General features: G+C 51.4%; 1 protein-coding gene across 1 annotated transcript in view; it reads left to right on the forward strand.

Moving 5' to 3' along the window:
* The first annotated feature begins 285 nt into the window (after positions 1 to 285).
* The window catches only part of LOC140386305 (sterol 26-hydroxylase, mitochondrial-like), a 134,819-nt gene continuing 111,342 nt past the window's right edge, over positions 286 to 23,762 (forward strand). The window contains exons 1-3 of the mRNA XM_072468686.1: positions 286 to 608; positions 15,575 to 15,753; positions 23,490 to 23,689. Coding sequence (XP_072324787.1) covers positions 360 to 608; positions 15,575 to 15,753; positions 23,490 to 23,689 — 628 coding nt within the window. The 5' untranslated portion in view covers positions 286 to 359. The remainder of the gene's footprint in view (positions 609 to 15,574; positions 15,754 to 23,489; positions 23,690 to 23,762) is intronic.

Here is a 23,762-nt window from a genome sequence, read left to right on the forward strand (position 1 = left end):
ACAAACCGGTGATTTTTCCGGAAACCCCCCCATCCATACTTTGCTCATGAAGTGTTAAACTGGACAATGGGCTGAATTACTGCCGTTACACCTGGACTGACAACATTTTGATGCAGCAGCGAGAATGCGAAGCATTGAGCCACAGGTGACGCTCTCAAGTAAAGTTGGACGCTATCCAGGTGGGAGGGAGCCTGATGAAAACGTTGATGTTGAATTGCTAATCTTTAATCACCTTATCCAAAGGAACTGTCGAACCTTTGAGCTCTAGGACCCTGGGGCAAACACTTGCTGCGGATCAGCTTATATTTCTGTCACGTGCAAGAATTTCAGCATTTTGTTAGTTTCTTTCAAAGCTCCAAATGTATCCCATGAAGAGATCTCTGCTAATGAGGTGGTTCCTTTTGAGGAAGGATTGTTCAGGTGGGAACGGAGGTCATCTTGTAATCTTCCACCCCTCTGTCATCAGACACTCTGCAAACATCCCGGTACCTTCCCACAGCTCAGCCACTACGGCCAAACCCCTGCAGGAAATCCCAGGACGCAGTGTGTGGAGCACATTCTACTGGCTCTTCATCAAGGGATATTTCCACAGATTGCATCTATTCCAGGTAAAGGGAAAAGTGACTTCACCTGGGGCAGGTGTCCAGGCATCGGGTACTCACCTGGGGCAGGTGAAGGGGTATCAGGAATATATGCGGCAGGTGAAGGGGGATCAGGGACTCACCTGGGGCAGGTGAAGTGGATCAGGATCACCTGGGGCAGGTGAAGTGGATCAGGATCACCTGGGGCAGGTGAAGGGGGGTCAGAGACTCACCTGGGGCATGTGTCCGGGATTAGGGACTCACCTGGGGCAAGTGAAGGGGGCTCAGGGACTTACCTGGGGCAGGTGAAGGGGGATTAGGATCACCTGGGGCAGGTGAAGTGGATCAGGATCACCTGGGGCAGGTGAAGTGGATCAGGATCACCTGGGGCAGGTGAAGCGGGTGGTGTTTGTGCAGTGTGTCCAGGAAGCTTTTCTAACACAGTATGTAGATTGTCCGACCAGAGGAGGGGCAATATTGGATTTAGTATTGGGTAATGGACCAGGGCAAGTGATAGATTTGTTAGTGGGGGAGCATTTTGGAGATAGTGACCACAATTCTGTGACTTTCACTTTAGTAATGGAGAGGGATAGGTACGTGCAACAGGGCAAGGTTTACAATTGGGGGAAGGGTAAATACGATGTTGTCGGACAAGAATTGAAGTGCATAAGTTGGGAACATAGGCTGTCAGGGAAGGACACAAGTGAAATGTGGAACTTGTTCAAGGAACAGGTGCTACGTGTCCTTGATATGTATGTCCCTGTCAGGCAGGGAAGAGATGGTCGAGTGAGGGAACCATGGTTCCTCTTGTTAAGAGGAAAAATGTGACTTATGTAAGGCTGAGGAAACAAGGTTCAGACAGGGCATTGGAGGGATACAAGATAGCCAGGAGGGAACTGAAGAAAGGGATTAGGAGAGCTAAGAGAGGGCATGAACAATCTTTGGCGGGTAGGATCAAGAAAAACCCCAAGGCCTTTTACACATATGTGAGAAATATGAGAATGACTAGAGCGAGGGTAGGTCCGATCAAGGACAGTAGCGGGAGATTGTGTATTGAGTCTGAAGAGATAGGAGAGGTCTTGATCGAGTACTTTTCTTCTGTATTTACAAATGAGAGGGGCGATATTGTTGGAGAGGACAGTGTGAAACAGACTGGTAAGCTCAAGGAAATACTTGTTAGGAAGGAAGATGTGTTGGGCATTTTGAAAAACTTGAGGATAGACAAGTCCCCCGGGCCTGACGGGATATATCCAAGGATTCTATGGGAAGCAAGAGATGAAATTGCAGAGCCGTTGGCAATGATCTTTTCGTCCTCACTGTCAACAGGGGTGGTACCAGGGGATTGGAGAGTGGCGAATGTCGTGCCCCTGTTCAAAAAAGGAACTAGGGATAACCCTGGGAATTATAGGCCAGTTAGTCTTACTTCGGTGGTAGGCAAAGTAATGGAAAGGGTACTGAAGGATAGGATTTCTGAGCATCTGGAAAGACACTGCTTGATTAGGGATAATCAGCACGGATTTGTGAGGGGTAGGTCTTGCCTTATAAGTCTTATTGAATTCTTTGAGGAGGTGATCAAGCATGTGGATGAAGGTAAAGCAGTGGATGTAGTGTACATGGATTTTAGTAAGGCATTTGATAAAGTTCCCCATGGTAGGCTTATGCAGAAAGTAAGGAGGCATGGGATAGTGGGACATTTGGCCAGTTGGATAACGAACTGGCTAACCGATAGAAGTCAGAGAGTGGTGGTGGATGGCAAATATTCAGCCTGGATCCCAGTTACCAGTGGCGTACCGCAGGGATCAGTTCTGGGTCCTCTGCTGTTTGTGATTTTCATTAATGACTTGGATGAGGGAGTTGAAGGGTGGGTCAGTAAATTTGCAGATGATACGGAGATTGGTGGAGTTGTGGATAGTAAGGAGGGCTGTTGTCGGCTGCAAAGAGACATAGATAGGATGCAGAGCTGGGCTGAGAAGTGGCAGATGGAGTTTAACCCTGAAAAGTGTGAGGTTGTCCATTTTGGAAGGACAAATATGAATGCGGAATACAAGGTTAACAGTAGAGTTCTTGGCAATGTGGAGGAGCAGAGAGATGGAGTTTAACCCTGAAAAGTGTGAGGTTGTCTATTTTGGAAGGACAAATATGAATGCGGAATACAGGGTTAATGGTAGAGTTCTTGGCAATGTGGAGGAGCAGAGAGATCTTGGGGTCTATGTTCATACATCTTTGAAAGTTGCCACTCAAGTGGATAGAGTTGTGAAGAAGGCCTATGGTGTGCTCGCGTTCATTAACAGAGGGATTGAATTTAAGAGCCGTGAGGTGATGATGCAGCTGTACAAAACTTTGGTAAGGCCACATTTGGAGTACTGTGTACAGTTCTGGTCGCCTCATTTGAGGAAGGATGTGGAAGCTTTGGAAAAGGTGCAAAGAAGATTTACCAGGATGTTGCCTGGAATGGAGAGTAGGTCTTACGAGGAAAGGTTGAGGGTGCTAGGCCTTTTCTCATTAGAACGGAGAAGGATGAGGGGCGACTTGATAGAGGTTTATAAGATGATCAGGGGAATAGATAGAGTAGACAGTCAGAGACTTTTTCCCCGGGTGGAACAAACCATTACAAGGGGACATAAATTTAAGGTGAAAGGTGGAAGATATAGGAGGGATATCAGAGGTAGGTTCTTTACCCAGAGAGTAGTGGGGGCATGGAATGCACTGCCTGTGGAAGTAGTTGAGTCGGAAACATTAGGGACCTTCAAGCAGCTATTGGATAGGTACATGGATTACGGTAAAATGATATAGTGTAGATTTATTTGTTCTTAAGGGCAGCACGGTAGCATTGTGGATAGCACAATTGCTTCACAGCTCCAGGGTCCCAGGTTCGATTCCGGCTTGGGTCACTGTCTGTGCGGAATCTGCACGTCCTCCCCGTGTCTGCGTGGGTTTCCTCCGGGTGCTCCGGTTTCCTCCCACAGTCCAAAGATGTGCGGGTTAGGCGAATTGGCCAATGATAAATTGCCCTTAATGTCCAAATTGCCCTTGGTGTTGGGTGGAGGTGTTGAGTTTGGGTAGGGTGCTCTTTCCAAGAGCCGGTGCAGACACAAAGGGCCGAATGGCCTCCTTCTGCACTGTAAATTCAATGATAATCTATGATTAATCTAGGACAAAGGTTCGGCACAACATCGTGGGCCGAAGGGCCTGTTCTGTGCTGTATTTTCTATGTTCTATGTAAGGGGGGTCAGAGACTCACCTGGGGCAAGTGAAGGGGGCTCAGGGACTTACCTGGGGCAGGTGAAGGGGGATCAGGATCACCTGGGCAGGAGAAGGGGGATCAGGGACTTACCCGGGGAAAGATAAGGGGGATCAGGGACTTACCTGGGTCAGGTGAAGGGGGATCAAGGACTTACTTGGGGCAGGTGAAGGGGGATCAGGGACTTACTTGGGGCAGGTGAAGGGGGATCAGGGACTTACCTGGGGCAGGTGAAGGGGGATATGGGACTCACCTGGGGCAGGTGAAGGGGGATCAGGGACTTACCTTGGGCAGGTGAAGGGGGATCAGGGACTCACCTGGGGCATGTGACGGAGGATCAGGAACTCACCTGGGGCAACTGAAGGGGATCAGGGACTTACCTGAGGAAGGTGAAGGGGGATCAGGGACTTACCTGGGTCAGGTGAAGGGGGATCAAGGACTTACTTGGGGCAGGTGAAGGGGGATCAGGGACTTACCTGGGGCAGGTGAATGGGGATCAGGGACTTACCTGGGGCAGGTGAAGGGGGATATGGGACTCACCTGGGGCAGGTGAAGGGGGATCAGGGACTTACCTTGGGCAGGTGAAGGGGGATCAGGAACTCACCTGGGACAGGTGAAGGGGATCAGGGACATCCCTGGGGCAGGTGGAGGGGGCAAGGGACTTACCTGGGGCAGGTGAAGGAGGATCAGGAACTCACCTGGGGCAGGTGAAGGGGATCAGGGACCTACATGCGGCAGGTGTCCGGGGATCAGGGACTTACCTGGGGCAGGGGAAGAGGATCAGAGGCTCATCTGGGGCAGGAGAAGGAGGATTATGGCCTCACCTGGGGCAGGTGAAGGGGGATTAAGGACTCACCTGGGACAGGTGAAGGGGATCAGGGACCTACCTGGGGCAGGTGTCTGGGGATTAGGGACTCATCTGGGGCAGGTGAAGGGGATCAGGGACTTACCTGCGCAGTTGTCTGGGTATTAGGGACTCACCTGGGCAGGTGAAGGGGGCTGAGGAACTTACCTGGGGCAGGTGCAGGAGGATCAGGGACTTACCTGGGGCAGGTGAAGGGGATCAGGGACTTACATGGGGCAGGTGAAGGGAGATCAGGGACTTACCTGGGGCAGGTGAAGGGGGATCAGGGACTTACCTGGGGCAGGTGTAGAGGATCAGAGGCTCACCTGGGGCAAGTGAAGGAGGATTATGGACTCACCTGGGGCAGGTGAAGGGGGTTCAGGGACTTACCTGACAGGTGAAGAGGGTTCAGGGACTTACCTGGGACAGGTGAAGGGGATCAGGATCAGCTGGGGCAGGTGAAGGTGGATCAGGGACTCACCTGGGGCAGGTGAAGGGGGATCAGGGACTTACCTGGGGCAGGTGAAGGGGGATCAGGGACTCACCTGGGGCATGTGAAGGAGGATCAGGAACTCACCTGGGGAAGGTGAAGGGGATCGGGGACTTACCTGGGGAAGGTGAAGGGGGATCAGGGACTTACCTGGGGCAGGTGAAGGGGATCAGGGACTTACTTGGGGCAGGTGAAGGGGGATAAGGGACTTACCTGGGACATGTGAAGGGAGATATGGGGCTCACCTGGGGCAGGTGAAGGGGGATCAGGGACTTACCTTGGGCAGGTGAAGGGGGATCAGGAGCTCACCTGGGACAGGTGAAGGGGGATCAGGGACATCCCTGGGGCAGGTGGAGGGGGCAAAGGACTTATCAGAGGCAGGTGAAGGAGGATCAGGAACTCACCTAAGGCAGGTGAAAGGGGATCAGGGACTTACTTGGGACAGATGAAGGGGGCAAGGGACTTACCTGGGGCAGGTGAAGGAGGATCAGGAACTCACCTAGGGCAGGTGTCCGGGGATTAGGGACTCACCTGGGGCAGGTGAAGGGGATCAGGGACTTACCTGGGGCAGTTGTCTGGGTATTAGGGACTCACCTGGGCAGGTGAAGGGGGCTCAGGGACTTACCTGGGGCAGGTGAAGGGGATTATGGACTCACCTGGGGCAGGTGAAGGGGATCAGGGACTTACCTGGGGCAGTTGTCTGGGTATTAGGGACTCACCTGGGCAGGTGAAGTGGATCAGGGACTTACCTGGGGCAGGTGAAGGGGGATCAGGGGCTTACATGGGGCAGGTGAACGGAGATCAGGGACTTACCTGGGGCAGCTGAAGGGGGATCAGGGACTTACCTGGGGCAGGTGAAGACGATCAGAGGCTCACCTGGGGCAGGTGAAGGAGGATTATGGACTCACCTGGGGCAGGTGAAGGGGATCAGGGACTTACATGGGGCAGGTGAAGGGAGATCAGGGACTTACCTGGGGCAGGTGAAGGGGGATCAGGGACTTACCTGGGGCAGGTGTAGAGGATCAGAGGCTCACCTGGGGCAAGTGAAGGAGGATTATGGACTCACCTGGGGCAGGTGAAGGGGGTTCAGGGACTTACCTGACAGGTGAAGAGGGTTCAGGGACTTACCTGGGACAGGTGAAGGGGATCAGGATCAGCTGGGGCAGGTGAAGGTGGATCAGGGACTCACCTGGGGCAGGTGAAGGGGGATCAGGGACTTACCTGGGGCAGGTGAAGGGGGATCAGGGACTCACCTGGGGCATGTGAAGGAGGATCAGGAACTCACCTGGGGAAGGTGAAGGGGATCGGGGACTTACCTGGGGAAGGTGAAGGGGGATCAGGGACTTACCTGGGGCAGGTGAAGGGGATCAGGGACTTACTTGGGGCAGGTGAAGGGGGATAAGGGACTTACCTGGGACATGTGAAGGGAGATATGGGGCTCACCTGGGGCAGGTGAAGGGGGATCAGGGACTTACCTTGGGCAGGTGAAGGGGGATCAGGAGCTCACCTGGGACAGGTGAAGGGGGATCAGGGACATCCCTGGGGCAGGTGGAGGGGGCAAAGGACTTATCAGAGGCAGGTGAAGGAGGATCAGGAACTCACCTAAGGCAGGTGAAAGGGGATCAGGGACTTACTTGGGACAGATGAAGGGGGCAAGGGACTTACCTGGGGCAGGTGAAGGAGGATCAGGAACTCACCTAGGGCAGGTGTCCGGGGATTAGGGACTCACCTGGGGCAGGTGAAGGGGATCAGGGACTTACCTGGGGCAGTTGTCTGGGTATTAGGGACTCACCTGGGCAGGTGAAGGGGGCTCAGGGACTTACCTGGGGCAGGTGAAGGGGATTATGGACTCACCTGGGGCAGGTGAAGGGGATCAGGGACTTACCTGGGGCAGTTGTCTGGGTATTAGGGACTCACCTGGGCAGGTGAAGTGGATCAGGGACTTACCTGGGGCAGGTGAAGGGGGATCAGGGGCTTACATGGGGCAGGTGAACGGAGATCAGGGACTTACCTGGGGCAGCTGAAGGGGGATCAGGGACTTACCTGGGGCAGGTGAAGACGATCAGAGGCTCACCTGGGGCAGGTGAAGGAGGATTATGGACTCACCTGGGGCAGGTGAAGGGGGATTAAGGACTCACCTGGGACAGGTGAAGGGGGATCAGGGACCTACCTCGGGCAGGTGTCCGGGGATTAGGGACTCACCTGGGGCAGGTGAAGGGGATCAGGGACTTACCTGGGGCAGTTGTCTGGGTATTAGGGACTCACCTGGGCAGGTGAAGGGGGCTGAGGAACTTACCTGGGGCAGGTGAAGGAGGATCAGGGACTTACCTGGGGCAGGTGAAGGGGGATCAGGGACTTACCTGGGGCAGGTGAAGAGGATCAGAGGCACACCTGGGGCAGGTGAAGGAGGATTATGGACTCACCTGGGGCAGGTGAAGGGGGTTCAGGGACTTACCTGGGCAGGTGAAGAGGGTTCAGGGACTTACCTGGGACAGGTGAAGGGGATCAGGATCAGCTGGGGCAGGTGAAGGTGGATCAGGGACTCACCTGGGGCAGGTGAAGGGGATCAGGGACTCACCTGGGACAGGTGAAGGGGGATCAGGGACATACCTGGGGCAGGTGAAGAGGGTTCAGGGACTTACCTGGGGCAGGTGAAGACAGTTCAAGGACTTACTTGGGACAGGTGAAGGGGATCAGGATCAGCTGGGGCAGGAGAAGGTGGATCAGGGACTCACCTGGGGCAGGTGAAGTGGGATCCGGGACTTTCCTGGGGCAGGTGCAGGGGTATCAGGATCACCTGGGGTAGGTGAAGGGGTATCAGGAACTCACCTGGGGCAGGTGAAGAGGATCAGAGGCTCACCTGGGGCAAGTGAAGGAGGATCATGGACTCACCTGGGGCAGGTGAAGGAGGATTAAAGACTCACCTGGGACAGGTGAACAGGGATCAGGAACTCACCTGGGGCAGGTGAAGAGGGATCAGGGATTTACCTGGGATAGGTGAAGGGGGATCAGGGACTTACCTGGGACAGGTGAACGGGATCAGGATCAGCTGGGGCAGGTGAAGGCGGATTAGGGACTCATCTGGGGCAGGTGAAGGGGATCAGGGACACCTCGGACAGGTGAAGGGGGATCAGGGACCTACCTGGGGCAGGTGAAGAGGGATCAGGGACTTAAATGGGGCAGGTGAAGGAGGATCAGGAACGTACCTGGGACAGGTGAAGGGGATCAGGATCACCTGGGGCAGGTGAAGGAGTATCAGGAACCCACCTGGGGCAGGTGAAGAGGATCAGAGGCTCACCTGGGGCAGGTGAAGAAGGATTATGGACTCACCTGGGGCAGGTGAAGGGGGTTTAAGGACTCACCTGGGACAGGTGAAGGGGATCAGGAACACACCTGGGGCAGGTGAAGGGGATCAGAGACTCACCTGGGGCAGGGGAAGGGGGATTCAGGACTCACCTGGGACGGGTGAAGGGGATCAGGAACTCACCTGGGGCAGGTGAAGGGGAATCAAGGACTTACCTGGGGCAGGTAAAGTGGGATCAGGATCACCTGGGGCAGGTGAAGGAGCATCAGAGACTTATCTGGGACAAGTGAGGGGGATCAGGACCTCACCTGAGGCAGGTGAAGGGGGATCAGAGACTCACCTGGGACAGGGGAAGGAGGATTATGGACTCACCTGGGGCAGGTGAAGGGGGATTGTAGACTCACCTGGGGCAGGTGAAAGGGGATCAGGGACTTACCTGGGGCAGGGGAAGAAGGATCAGGGACTTACCTGGGGCAGGTGAAGGAGGATCAGGAACATACCTGGGACAGGTGAAGAGGGATCGGGGACTTACCTGGGACAGTTGAAGGGGATCACAATCAGCTGGGGCAGGTGAAGGCAGATCAGGGACTCACCTGGGGCAGGTAAAGGGGATCAGGATCACCGGGGGCAGGTGAAGGGGGATCAGGGACATTCCTGGGGCAGGTGCAGAGGTATCAGGATCACCTGGGGCAAGTGAAGGAGTATCAGGAACTCACCTTGTTGTCAATATTTTCCTGCGTCTGTAGTAGAAAGATTCAACAACGGGTCAGTAAATTTGCAGACGATACGAAGGCTGGTGGAGTTGTGGATAGTGAGGAGGGCTGTTGTCGGCTGCAAAGAGACATAGATAGGATGCAGAGCTGGGCTGAGAAGTGGCAGATGGAGTTTAACCCTGAAAAGCGTGAGGTTGTCTATTTTGGAAGGACAAATATGAATGCGGAATACAGGGTTAACGGTAGAGTTCTTGGCAATGTGGAGGAGCAGAGAGATCTTGGGGTCTATGTTCATACATCTTTGAAAGTTGCCACTCAAGTGGATAGAGCTGTGAAGAAGGCCTATGGTGTGCTCGCGTTCATTAATAGAGGGATTGAATTTAAGAGCCGTGAGGTGATGATGCAGCTGTACAAAACTTTGGTAAGGCCACATTTGGAGTACTGTGTACAGTTCTGGTCGCCTCATTTGAGGAAGGATGTGGAAGCTTTTGGAAAGGTGCAAAGGAGATTTACCATGATGTTGCCTGGAATGGAGAGTAGGTCTTACGAGGAAAGGTTGAGGGTGCTAGGCCTTTTCTCATTAGAACGGAGAAGGATGAGGGGCGACTTGATAGAGGTTTATAAGATGATCAGGGCAATAGATACAGTAGACAGCCAGAGACTTTTTCCCCGGGTGGAACAAACCATTACAAGGGGACATAAATTTAAGGTGAATGGTGGAAGATATAGGGGGGATGTCAGAGGTAGGTTCTTTACCCAGAAAGTAGTGGGGGCATGGAATGCACTGCCTGTGGAAGTAGTTGAGTCGGAAACATTAGGGACCTTCAAGCAGCTATTGGATAGGTACATGGATTACGGTAAAATGACATAGTGTAGATTTATTTGTTCTTAAGGGCAGCACGGTAGCATTGTGGATAGCACAATTGCTTCACAGCTCCAGAGTCCCAGGTTCGATTCCGGCTTGGGTCACTGTCTGTGCGGAGTCTGCACATCCTCCCCGTGTGTGCGTGGGTTTCCTCCGGGTGCTCCGGTTTCCTCCCACAGTCCAAAGATGTGCAGGTTAGGTGGATTGGCCATGATAAATTGCCCTTAGTGTCCAAAATTGCCCTTAGTGTTGGGTGGAGGTGTTGACTGTGGGTAGGGTGCTCTTTCCGGGGGCCGGTGCAGACTCGGGGGGCCGAGTGGCCTCCTGCACTGTAAATTCAATGATAATCTATGATTAATCTAGGACAAAGGTTCGGCACAACATCGTGGGCCGAAAGGCCTGTTCTGTGCTGTATTTTTCTATGTTCTATGTTTTAACGCTCGTTGAGACAAAATAACAAGGCTTTATTTTTAAAACGACTGCATGCAGTAATGGCTGAAACCTGAGGTCAGAGGGCAGTTAGTGAAACTTGCTGATTCCTTTCCAAGTCCGCGCTTTTACAGCTTAGTCAGGACTTCGATCGGAAGTAGAAACGGAAGCAATGCCTGCTGACCTTATTGGGCTCTTTGTCGCATCACTCGTACCATTATCTTGTCCTTGGAGGGAACATTGAGAGGTCGGAGGAGACTTATTTCTTCCTGACCTTATCTTGTCTTATTCCTACGGCCCTGGGTTATGACGGGTTAGTCTTATCAGGAGTTGCCGAGGTCCGGTATTTTGGAATGGCTTGACCTTCTCTGATCTCATTCATACTTCAAGTTATGCAGAGTCGGCCTTATTAGTCTTACAGGGGTCTGAAATGGTTAGGGCAGCATTTCTTACATTGTATCAAATATTTTGACCAGTCTTCCCATTGGCCAGTTTTTCCATGATGCCATTACTTTATTCGTACCATATCACAACCTGGGGCAGGTGAAGAGGATCAGAGGCTCAACTGGGGCAGGTGAAGGAGGATTATGGACTCACCTGGGGCAGGTGAAAGGGGATTAAAGACTCACCTGGGACGGGTGAAGGGGGATCAGGAACTCACCTGGGGCAGGCGAAGGGGGATCAGAGACTCACCTGGGGCAGGTGAAGGGGGATTATAGACTCACCTGGGACAGGGAAAGGGGATTATGGACTTACTTGGGGCAGGTGAAGGGGGATCAGAGACTCACCTGGGGCAGGTGAGGGGGATCAGGAACTCACCTGGGGCAGGTAAAGGGGGACCAGAGACTCGCCTGGGGCAGGGGAAGGGGGATTATGGACTCACCTGAGACAGGTGAAGGGGGATCAGGGATTTACTTGGGGCAGGTGAAGGGGCATCAGGATCACCTGGGGCAGGTAAAGGGGATTATGGACTCACCTGGGACAAAAGAACATAAGAACATAAGAATTAGGAGCAGGAGTAGGCCACCTGGCTCCTCGAGCCTGCTCCGCCATTCATGAGTTCAATGAACCTTTACGGCTCTGAGGGATTATATCAAGTCTACAACACAGATCATTCAGCCCGAGTGCTCTGTACCGATGTTAATAGCCCGCATTAGTCGCTGCCCACATAAGAACAAAAGAATCACCTGGCCCTTTGAGCCTGCTCCACCATTCAATGAGATCATGGCTGGTCTATTGTGAACTCAGCTCCACTTTCCGGCCCGAACACCAGAACCCTTAATCCCTTTATTCTTCAAAAATCTATCTATCTTTATCTTAAAAACATTTAATGACGGAGCCTCAAATGCTTCACTGGGCAAGGAATTCCATAGATTCACAACCCTTTGGGTGAAGTCGTTCCTCTTATGCTCAGTCCTAAATCTACTTCCCCTTATTTTGAGGCTATGCCCCCTAGTTCTGCTTTCACCCGTGAGTTGAAACAACCGGCCCGCATCTATCCCATCTATTCCCTTCATAATTTTATATGTTTCTATAAGATCCCCCTTTATCCTTCTAAATTCCAACGAGTACAGTCCCAGTCTACTCAACATCTCCTCGTAATCCAACCCCTTCAGCTCTGGGATTAACCTAGTGAACGTCCTCTGCACACCCTCCAGCGCCAGTACGTCCTTTCTCAGGTAAGGAGACCGAAACTGAACACAATACTCCAGGTGTGGCCTCACTAACACCTTATACAATTGCAGCATAATCTCCCTAGTCTTAAAATCCCTCTAGCAATGAAGGACAAAATTCCATTTGCCTTCTTAATCACCTGTTGCACCTGTAAACCAACTTTTTGCGACTCATGCACGAGCACACCCAGGTCTCTCTGCACAGCAGCATGTTTTAATATTTTATCATTTAAATAATAATCCCTTTTGCTGTTATTCTTACCAAAATGGATAACGTCACATTTGTCAACATTGTATTCCATCTGCCAGACCCTAGCCCATTCACTTAGCCTATCCAAATCCCTCTGCAGACTTCCGGTATCCTCTGCACTTTTTGCTTTACCACTCATCTTAGTGTCGTCTGCAAACTTGGACACATTGCCCTTGGTCCCCAACTCCAAATCATCTATGTAAATTGTGAACAATTGTGGGCCCAACACTGATCCCAGCGGGACACCACTAGCTACTGATTGCCAACCAGAGAAACACCCATTAATCCCCACTCTTTGCTTTCTATTAATTAACCAATCCTCTATCCATGCTACTACTTTCCCCTTAATGCCATGCATCTTTATCTTATGCAGCAACCTTTTGTGTGGCACCTTGTCAAAAGCTTTCTGGAAATCTAGATATACCACATCCATTGGCTCTCTGTTATCTACCACTCTGGTAATGTCCTCAAAAATTTCCACTAAGACCCCATGCTGCATCTGCCCAATGGGACAATTTCCATCCAGAAGCTTCACTATTTCTTCCTTGATGATAGATTCCAGCATCTTCCCTACTACCACAGTTAAGCTAACTGACCTATAATTACCCGCTTTCTGCCTACCTCCTTTTTTAAACAGTGGCGTCACGTTTGCTAATTTCCAATCCGCCGGGACCACCCCAGAGTCTAGGGAATTTTGGTAAATTATCACTAGTGTATTTGCAATTTCCCTAGCCATCTCTTTTAGCACTCTCAATGCATTCCATCAGGGCTAGGAGACTTGTCTACCTTTAGCCCCATTAGCTTGCCCAACACTACCTCCTTGGTGATAACAATCAGCTCAAGGTCCTCACCTGTCATAGCCTCATTTCTATCAGTCACTGGCATGTTATTTGTGTCTTCCACTGTGAAGACCGACCCAAAAAACCTGTTCAGTTCCTCAGCCATTTCCTCATCTCCCATTATTAAATCTCCCTTCTCATCCTCTAAAGGACCAATATTTACCTTAGATGCTCTTTTTTGTTTTATATATTTGTAGAAACTTTTACTATCTGTTTTTATATTCTGAGCAAGTTTACTCTCATAATCTATCTTACTCTTCTTTATAGCTTTTTTAGTAGCTTTCTGTTGCCCCCTAAAGATTTCCCAGTCCTCTAGTCTCCCACTAATCTTTGCCACTTTATAAGCTTTTTCCTTCAATTTGATACTCTCCCTTATTTCCTTAGATATCCACGGTCGATTTTCCCTCTTTCTACCGCCCTTCCTTTTTGTTGGTATAAACCTTTGCTGAGCACTGTGAAAAATCACTTGGAAGGTTCACCACTGTTCCTCAACTGTTTCACCATAAAGTCCATGCTCCCAGTCTACTTTAGCTAGTTCTTCTCTCATCCCATTGTAATCTCCTTTGTTTAAGCACAAAACACTAGTGTTTGATTTTACCTTCTCACCCTCCATCTGTATTTTAAATTCTACCATATTGTGATCTCTCCTTCCGAGAGGATCCCTAACTATGAGATCATGAATCAATCCTGTCTCATTACACAGGGCCAGATCTAGGACCGCTTGTTCCCTCGTAGGTTCCATTATATACTGTTCTAGGAAACTATCGCGGATACATTCTATAAACTCCTCCTCAAGGCTGCCTTGACTGACCTGGTTAAACCAATCAACATGTAGATTAAAATCCCCCATGATAACTGCTGTACCATTTCTACATGCATTAGTTATTTCTTTGTTTATTGCCTGCCCCACAATAATGTTACTATTTGGTGGCCAGGTGAAGGGGATTAGGGATTGCCTGGGGCAGGTGAAGGGGGATCAGGAACTCACCTGGGACAGGTGTAGGGGATGAGGGATTCACCTGGGACAGGTGAAGGGGATTAGGGACTCACCTGGGACAGGTGAAGGGGATTATGGACTCACCTGGGACAGGTGAAGGTGGATCAGGATCACCTGGGACAGGTGAAGGGGGCAAAGGACTCACCTGGGACAGGAGAAGGGGATTAGGGACTCATCTGCGACAGGTAAAGGGGATTAGGGACTCACCTGGGACAGGTGAAGGCGGATCAGGATCACCTGGGACAGGTGAAGGGGATGAGGGACTCACCTGGGACAGATAAAGGGGGTAAGAGACTCACCTGGGACAGGTGAAGGGGATTAGGGACTCACCTGGGACAGGTGAAGGGGATTATGGACTCACCTGGGACAGGTGAAGGGGATTATGGACTCACCTGGGACAGGTGAAGGGGATGAGGGACTCGCCTGGGACAGGTGAAGGGGATTATGGACTCACCTGGGACAGGTGAAGCGGATTAGGGACTCACCTGGGACACGTGAAGGGGATTATGGACTCACCTGGGACAGGTGAAGGGGATTAGGGACTCACCTGGGACAGGTGAAGGGGATTATGGACTCACTTGGGACAGGTGAAGGTGGATCAGGATCACCTGGGACAGGTGAAGGGATGAGGGACTCACCTGGGACAGGTGAAGGTGATTAGGGACTCACCTGGGACAGGTGAAGGGGATTAGGGACTCACCTGGGACAGGTGAAGGGATTATGGACTCACCTGGGACAGGTGAATGGGATTAGGGACTTGCCTGGGACAGGTGAAGGTGGATCAAGATCACCTGGGACAGGTGAAGGGGATGAGGGACTCACCTGGGACAGGTGAAGGGGATTAGGGACTCACCTGGGACCGGTGAAGGGGATTAGGGACTCACCTGGGACAGGTGAAGGCGGATCAGGATCACCTGGGACAGGTGAAGGGGATGAGGGACTCACCTGGGAAAGGTGAAGGGGATGAGGGACTCACCCAGGACAGGTAAAGGGGATTAGGGACTCACCTGGGACAGGTGAAGGGGATTAGGGACTCACCTGGGACAGGTGAAGGGAATTAGGGACTCACCTGGGACAGGTGAAGGGGATTATGGACTCACCTGGGACAGGTGAAGGGGATGAGGGACTCACCTGGGACAGGTGAAGGGGATTATGGACTCACCTGGGACAGGTGAAGGGGATTAGGGACTTGCCTGGGACAGGTGAAGTGGGAAACAGGGATTCCATTTAATGATGTAAGCCGCCTGGGTTTAATTCGCTACCTTAAGCAGGTAACATGAAGTTGAAATAATTGTGCGTGACTAAAGGTGCTGTGTGGGAAATTAATCATCAACATTTGTTTTCTTAGATTATAGAACACAATAAGTTTGGTCCATTATGGAGAACAGGCGATGTGGTGAATGTGGCAGACAACAACTTAATAGAACAGGTTGTACGCCAGGAAGGGAAGTATCCAATGAGGGCAAATGAAAACATTTGGAAAGAACAACGCAAAGTACGGGGATTGGCAAATGGACTGATTACTGCGTAAGTCAGATCCAGTATCAGGTATCGACACCAGCAAGTGTGAATGGCTGGGAAGATGGGCGTGACCAGGGATTTGAGATCGTGGCACCCAGGAGGATTTGGCAGTTTTTGTGGGTGCATATAATCCTGGGAGCAGTGCTTTCATAGAATCATAGAATTTACAGTGCAGACAGAGGCCATTTGGCCCATCGAGTCTGCACCAGCCCTTGGAAAGAGCACCCTACTTAAACCCCACACCTCCACTCTATCTTGGGACTGAATTAATTCTGCACATTCAGGTCTAATAAACCCCATAATCACAGAAAGACTATAACTGATCTCACATAAACACAGACTCATGCACACTCACACACACACTCACACAGACTCATGCACACTCACACACACACTCACACAGACACACACTCACAAACACACTCACACAAACACTCACACACACACACTCACACACTCACACAGACACACACTCACACACACACTCACACACACACACTCACACACTCACACAGACACACACTCACACACACACACTCACACAGACTCATGCACACTCTCACAGACACACACTCACAAACACACTCACACAAACACTCACACACACACCCACACTCACACAGACACACACTCACACACACACACACACTCACACAGACTCATGCACACTCTCACAGACACACTCACGAACACACTCACACAAACACTCACACACACACACACACTCACACAGACACACTCACACACACACTCACACAGACACACTCACACACATTCACACAGACACACACTCACACACACTCACACAGACACACTCACACAGACACACACACTCTCACACAGACACACAGACACACTCACACACAGACACCTTCAGACACACACACACAAACACTCGCACACACAGACACACTCAGACACACAGACACTCGCACATACAGACACCTTCAGACATACACACACAAACACACACACATACACACACACACATTATCACTCAGACACTCACACCCAAACACACAAATACAAACACACACAGATATTAACACGCTCAGACACAGACACACACCCACACATGCTAACACATACACGCCCATTTACAGACTCACACACAGGATATACATACACAGATATACACACAGACAGCACACAGATACACACACTCACACAGACACCCAGAAAGACAGCATAGACAGATAGATACAGGCACACACTGACAGGGGCATAGGGACAAACACAATGATATGTACACTAAGGCACAGACTTACACGGCTGGATCTTATTTACCTCCGGGAATGGGAAGGAGGTGGGGGAATTGTGGGGGGAGGGGGAGGGGTTGTGTGACTGAGGGTGGGGAGGGGGAGGGGTTGTGCGACTGAGGGTGGGGTGGGAGGGGATAGCGTGGCTGAGGGTGGGGTGGGGGGTAGTTGTGTGACTGAGGGTGGGGTGAGAGGGGATAGTGTGGCTGAGGGTGGGGTGGGGGAGGGGTTGTGTGACTGAGGGTGGGGTGGGGGAGGGGTTGTGCGACTGAGGGTGGGGTGGGGGGTGGTTGTGCAACTGAGGGTGGGGTGGGAGGGGATAGTGTGGCTGAGGGTGGGGTGGGGGAGGGGTTGTGTGACTGAGGGTGGGGTGGGGGAGGGGTTGTGTGACTGAGGGTGGGGTGAGAGGGGATAGTATGGCTGAGGGTGGGGTGGGGGGTGGTTGTGTGACTGAGGGTGGGGTGAGAGGGGATAGTGTGGCTGAGGGTGGGGTGGGGGGTGGTTGTGTGACTGAGGGTGGGGTGGGGGAGGGGTTGTGTGACTGAGGGTGGGGTGAGAGGGGATAGTGTGGCTGAGGGTGGGGTGGGGGAGGGGTTGTGTGACTGAGGGTGGGGTGGGGGAGGGGTTGTGCGACTGAGGGTGGGGTGGGAGGGGATAGTGTGGCTGGGGGTGGGGTTGTGAGACTGAGGGTGAGGGGGGATAGTGTGGCTGAAGGTGGGGTGGGGGAGGGGTTGTGTGACTGAGGGTGGGGTGGGGGAGGGGTTGTGTGACTGAGGGTGGGGTGGGGGAGGGGTTGTGTGACTGAGGGTGGGGTGAGAGGGGATAGTGTGGCTGAGGGTGGGGTGGGGGAGGGGTTGTGTGACTGAGGGTGGGGTGGGGGAGGGGTTGTGCGACTGAGGGTGGGGTGGGAGGGGATAGTGTGGCTGGGGGTGGGGTTGTGAGACTGAGGGTGGGGGGGGGATAGTGTGGCTGAAGGTGGGGTGGGGGAGGGGTTGTGTGACTGAGGGTGGGGTGGGGGAGGGGTTGTGCGACTGAGGGTGGGGTGGGAGGGGATAGTGTGGCTGAGGGTGGGGTGGGGGAGGGGTTGTGTGACTGGGGGTGGCGGGGAGGGGATAGTGTGGCTGAGGGTGGGGGGAGGGGATAGTGTGGCTGAGGCTGGGGGGAGGGGATGTGTGGCTGAGTGTGGGGGGGAGGGGATAGTGTGGCTGAGGGTGGGGTGGGGGAGGGGTTGTGTGACTGGGGGTGGCGGGGAGGGGATAGTGTGGCTGAGGGTGGGGGGAAGGGATGTGTGGCTGAGTGTGGGGGGGAGGGGATGTGTGGCTGACGGTCGGGTGGAGGAGGGGTTGTGTGGATGAGGGTGGGGGAGGGAGGGGTTGGGTGGCTGACGATAGGGTGGAGGAGGGGTTGTGTGGCTGAGGCTGGGGGGAGGGGATGTGTGGCTGAGTGTGGGGGGGGCGGTTGTGTGGCTGAGTGTGGGGGGGAGGGGATGTGTGGCTGAGGGTGGGGTGGAGGAGGGGTTGTGTGGCTGAGTGTGGGGGGGAGGGGATAGTGTGGCTGAGGCTGGGGGGAGGGGATGTGTGGCTGAGTGTGGGGGGGGCGGTTGTGTGGCTGAGGGTGGGGGGGGGAGAGGAATTGACTATAAATGCCATTTTGTCAGCCGTGGCAAATGTGGACGTCCCATCCATCAGGTCGCCATTTAATGGCCTCTTCCTGTCGCCACTACCAATTTCCCAGCGGCAGGTCGGCCTTCCGCTCTGGTGGGCCACTTCCAGGTAACGTCGCGTGGCCTCCCAAGGGGCTCTGGAGGGTGTGCGAGGGCCTCTTGTTCATGCCCGCTTGCCAGGCCTCCCTGACTGGCTCTGAAGCTCCTCGACCTGATTTATCAGGTTGGGAGGGCAGCCTCCCCCAATGGCACCCTCTTTTTACAGCTGCAATCCCACGAGTGGCCACCATTTATGATGGCACTGCTGAGCTGCCAACCCTCCGATTGGCTGGCAGTCCTGGAATGGATGGATTTCCATCAATGAATGAAAATGAAATGAAAATCGCTTATTGTCACAAGTAGGCTTCAAATGAAGTTACTGTGAAAAGCCCCTAGTCGCCACACTCCGGCGCCTGTTCGGGTACACAGAGGGAGAATTCAGAATGTCCAATTCACCTAACAAGCACGTCTTTCGGGGCTTGTGGGAGGGAACCGGAGCACCCGGAGGAAACCCACGCAGACACGGGGAGATCGTGCAGACTCCGCCCAGACAGTGACTCAAGCCGGGAATCGAACCCGGGACCCTGGAGCTGTGAGGCAGCAGTGCTGACCACTATGCTACCGTGCTGCCCATATCTGTGTAACAAAATCCTTGAGAAAAAGATCAACAGGACAATGAGGAAGGATTTAAATGAGTTAGGGGGTGGGAGAAGGACTCAGTGAGGTGGATATAGGTGTATGAATTAGGAACAGGAATACGCCACTCGGCCCCTCCGCCTGTTCCACCATTCAATAAGATCATGGCTGATCCTCAACTCCGTACTCCCCACTACCCCTGATAACCTTTCACCCCCTTGCATATCAAGAATTCATCTGTGTTGTGCCTTAAAAAATTCAAAGGCCCTGCCTCAAAACCCTTTGTAGCAGAGAATTCCAAAGCCTCACAACCCTTTATGGGACATTTTCTTCCTCATCTCTGTCTTAAATAGTCTCCCAAAAGAGGAAACGCTCACTCTGCCAATCCCCCTCACCATCTTGGATTGGATTGGATTGGATTTGTTTATTGTCACGTGTACCGAGGTACAGTGAAAAGTATTTTTCTGCGAGCAGCTCAACAGATCATTAAGTACATGAGAAGAAAAGGGAATAAAAGAAAATACATAATAGGGCAACACAGCATATACAATGTAACTACATAAGCACTGGCATCGGATGAAGCATACAGGGAGTAGTGTTAATGAGGTCAGTCCATAAGAGGGTCATTTAGGAGTCTGGTGACAGTGGGGAAGAAGCTGTTTTTGAGTCTGTTCGTGCGTGTTTTCAGACTTCTGTAGCTCCTGCCCGATGGAAGAAGTTGGAAGAGTGAGTACGCCGGGTGGGAGGGATCTTTGATTATGCTGCCCGCTTTCCCCAGGCAGCGGGAGGTGTAGATGGAGTCAATGGATGGGAGGCAGGTTCGTGTGATGGACTGGGCGGTGTCGCAATCCAGTTGAATCGATGGCTGCTCACCTGGAAGCTTTTAAATCTCTGGTAATAGCAGAATACCTCAAGCAGTAAAGACAATTAATTTCTAGAAAGATTTGGGGGCAGTTTGTTTTGGGCTAGCTTAGTTTGGAACAGTTAAAGGAATGGGCCTTTCTGGATTTAACGATGAGTAATGAACTTGAATTCCATAGAATCCCTAAGGTGTATAAGGGGGCCATTCAGCCCATCGGGCTTGCACCGACCCTCCGAAAGAGCACCCCACCTAGGCCCACACCCCCACCCTACCCCGTCGCCCCACCTAACCTGTGCATCTTTGGACACTAAGGGCAATCTATCATGGTCAATCCACCCAACCTGCCCATCTTTGGACTGTGGGAGGAAACCGGAGCACCCGGAGGAAACCCACGCACACACTGGGAGGATGTGCAGACTCCGTACAGACAGTGACCCGAGGCCGGAATCAAACCCGGGTCCCTGGTGCTGCGAGGCCGCAGTGCTAACCACTATGCCTCCATGCCTCTTAATTAATTAACAATCTGAGGCAGAGGGAACATGTTGTGTACAGTGACCATAATATGAGTGAATTTGATACTGGGTCGGAGGGAAAGAATCGATTGCAGTTAATTGGGCTGATGTAGTAATGACCAAACCCATATACAAACAGAGGGAAGTTTTCAGAGAACTATTTGGCTCAAAACAACAGCAGTAAATACCCCTTAAAGACAAAAGTTCCACCTGTGTCGTAAGGGTCAACAAGTGAGGTCGGAGAGAGCAGTGAGCTGGAAGGAAAAACCTGAACAAAATTAAATCCCAGTGGACTGGGACCTGCTCTCTCCGACCTCACTTGTTGACCCTTACGACAGTTAACTGTCAGTCACTTGGTGCATTCGCCATGGAAATACATCTACCAATCAGAGTCTACTTGCCAGCCTTTCAGCACCTTCTTTTCATACGCTATAAATTGTTGTTTTCCCCTTATATCAGTATTGTTTTTCAAAAACAAAATCCAATTAAGGGGCATCTGTTCGAGCTGCTCGCAGAAAAATACTTTTCACTGAACCTCGGTACACGTGACAATAAACAAATCCATCCATCCAATTTTAGCGCGGCCAATCCACCTACCCTGCACATCTTTGGGTTGTGGGGGTGAGGCCCACGCAGACACAGAGAGAACGTGCAAACTCTACACGAACAGTGACCTGGAACTCAGGCAGGCTTGAGCACGGGGCCTCGGCATCGTGAGACAGCACTGCTCCACCGTGCCACTCCTCCTTCTATCAGTATTGTTGCGAAGTGTCTTGCTGAGTTCAAGATGAAAAGCTTCGGTGGTCTCTTCTTTTCAGCAATACTCAATACTTATATAGAAAGACTTACCCTTAAATGGACGTCGCCAAAACGACTTTGCTTAGATCTAACTTGCCCTGAAATGTATCTATGTATCCCTGTGGTAGCAAGTTCCACATTCTGACCACTCTCTGGGTGAACAGGTTTTTCCTGAATTCCTGACTGGGTTCGTTAGTGATATCTGATATTCTTGATTCTTGTTTTATGGTTGCCTGTAACACCCTCTCCACCTTCACCATATTGAACAGCTTAAGATTGTTAATGACCTCGATCGTCAACCGCAATCTTCTCCCTCCCTGCAGAAGAATGTTCCAGCTGTTCAATATTTCCTGATAATTATAACCTCACAATTCCTGTAACACTTGGAAACCTTGTTTTGTACCTTGTCCGGCCTCTGCCATTAATAGGGAGACTGGGACCCTGCAGAGCATCTCTGTGAGTGACCTAGCCAAAGTTCGGTACAAAGTTAGCGCAACGTCCCTGTCCCGTTCTAATGTTCTGGAATAAAACCCCAGTTCACCAATTTTTAATCTTATCCAGTGTCGCTGATTTTAGTGATTTGTGAATATTTTACCCCAGATCATTTTTTCTCTTCTGTTTAGACTTTTTGTTTTTAAATTCAATTTTACTTTGACTCTCCAAATTGACATTTATTTTGGGGCACATTTCTTGGTAGCACAGTGGTTAGCACTGTTGCTTCATAGCGCCAGGGACCCAGGTTCGATTCCCGGCTTGGGTCACTGTCTGTGTGGAATCTGCACGTTCTCCCTGTCTCTGCGTGGGTTTCCTCCGGGTGCTCCGATTTCCTCCCGATAGACGTGATGTTAGGTGAATTGGATATTCTGAATTCTCCCTCAGTGTACCCGAACAGGCGCCTGAATGTGGCGACTAGGGGCTTTTCACAGTAACTTCATTGCAGTGTTAACGTAAGCCTACTTGTGACAATAAAGATTATTGTTATTATTTCCAGTTTGTTAAAATGACTACGATGTGAATAAAGAAAGTAGGTTAACCTATCACAGAGAGTTAACTTTGATTAAAATATTTGTTAAAACTATTCCTTTTTTAAAATAAATCTAGAGTACCCAATTATTTTCTTCCAATTAAGGGGCAATTTAGTGTGGCCAATCCACCGACCCTGCACATCTTTTTGTGTGTGGGAATGAGACCCACGCAGACACAGGGATATTAAAACTATTCCAATGCATTCAAATAATCAGTGAGTGAATGCCACCTATCCCCATCCACACATCAAACCCCTCATGAAGGTTCTTCTGGAGAAGGCCACAAATTAGTTCAGAAACCCGTTTAATCTTGCATCTGAGGGATTGTAGCCTTTTCCCTGAATGCGACCAGCGATATTACTGGGATGGCGTGATTCCCATTGTTCATGACACTCCACTTTTAGCAAAATTCTTTGAGAGCAGATTTCATCAACAGAGACCCTTTCTGTCTGGTTCAATAATCTCTGTACCCTTAACGAATCTGCTCAAAGTTGTGGTGTACTTTGTGATTCTGTTATCAGGGCTGATGTCGTAGTGTTCACAAAGACCACAGAAGCTAAGTTCATTAACAAAGCTAACTTTTATTTACACTACTTATTAAAGCTCGACCACTTACTCCTGTAGTAAACAATAATCTAGTAATCTACACTCAACTAATACTAGTCTCTGCACTCTATAGCTGTACTCTGATCTCTCTCACTACTCCTCTCCAGCCCTCTCCCAGAAGCTCGTGAGTCAGTGCTTTATATAGTTCTGCGTCTAGCTCCATCTAGTGGTTAATTATGATATGACATTAACCCTTTGTGTTCTGAACATTTCGCATAATGTCACAGAAGTAATATTAAACTAACATGCAGGTAGCCATGTTGAATCGTTCATGTTAAGATGGAGCCTTTAGCCGACCAGCCAACCATCTCCCTGACAACCCATGATGCTTCCTTCACTCAGGGAGGGAGAGGAATGGTACAGACTGCGCGCCTTGCTGAACAAAAGGATGCTGAAACCACAGGAAGCCGCCTTGTACCAGGGCGTCATCAACCAGGTGGCCTCAGACCTCATTGAGCGAATCCGGTGGCTGCGCTCACTGGACGGGTCAGGGGTCATGGTGCACAACATCACCCAAGAGCTGCAGAGGTACACCTTCGAAGGTGAGGGCAATTCAGAGCTGGTTTATTTATTTTTGGGGTGGGGGGGGGGGGGGTGACATGGCTAGCTTCCTGG

This window comes from Scyliorhinus torazame, chromosome 2 (genome assembly GCF_047496885.1).
Source record: "Scyliorhinus torazame isolate Kashiwa2021f chromosome 2, sScyTor2.1, whole genome shotgun sequence".
NCBI lineage: Eukaryota > Metazoa > Chordata > Chondrichthyes > Carcharhiniformes > Scyliorhinidae > Scyliorhinus > Scyliorhinus torazame.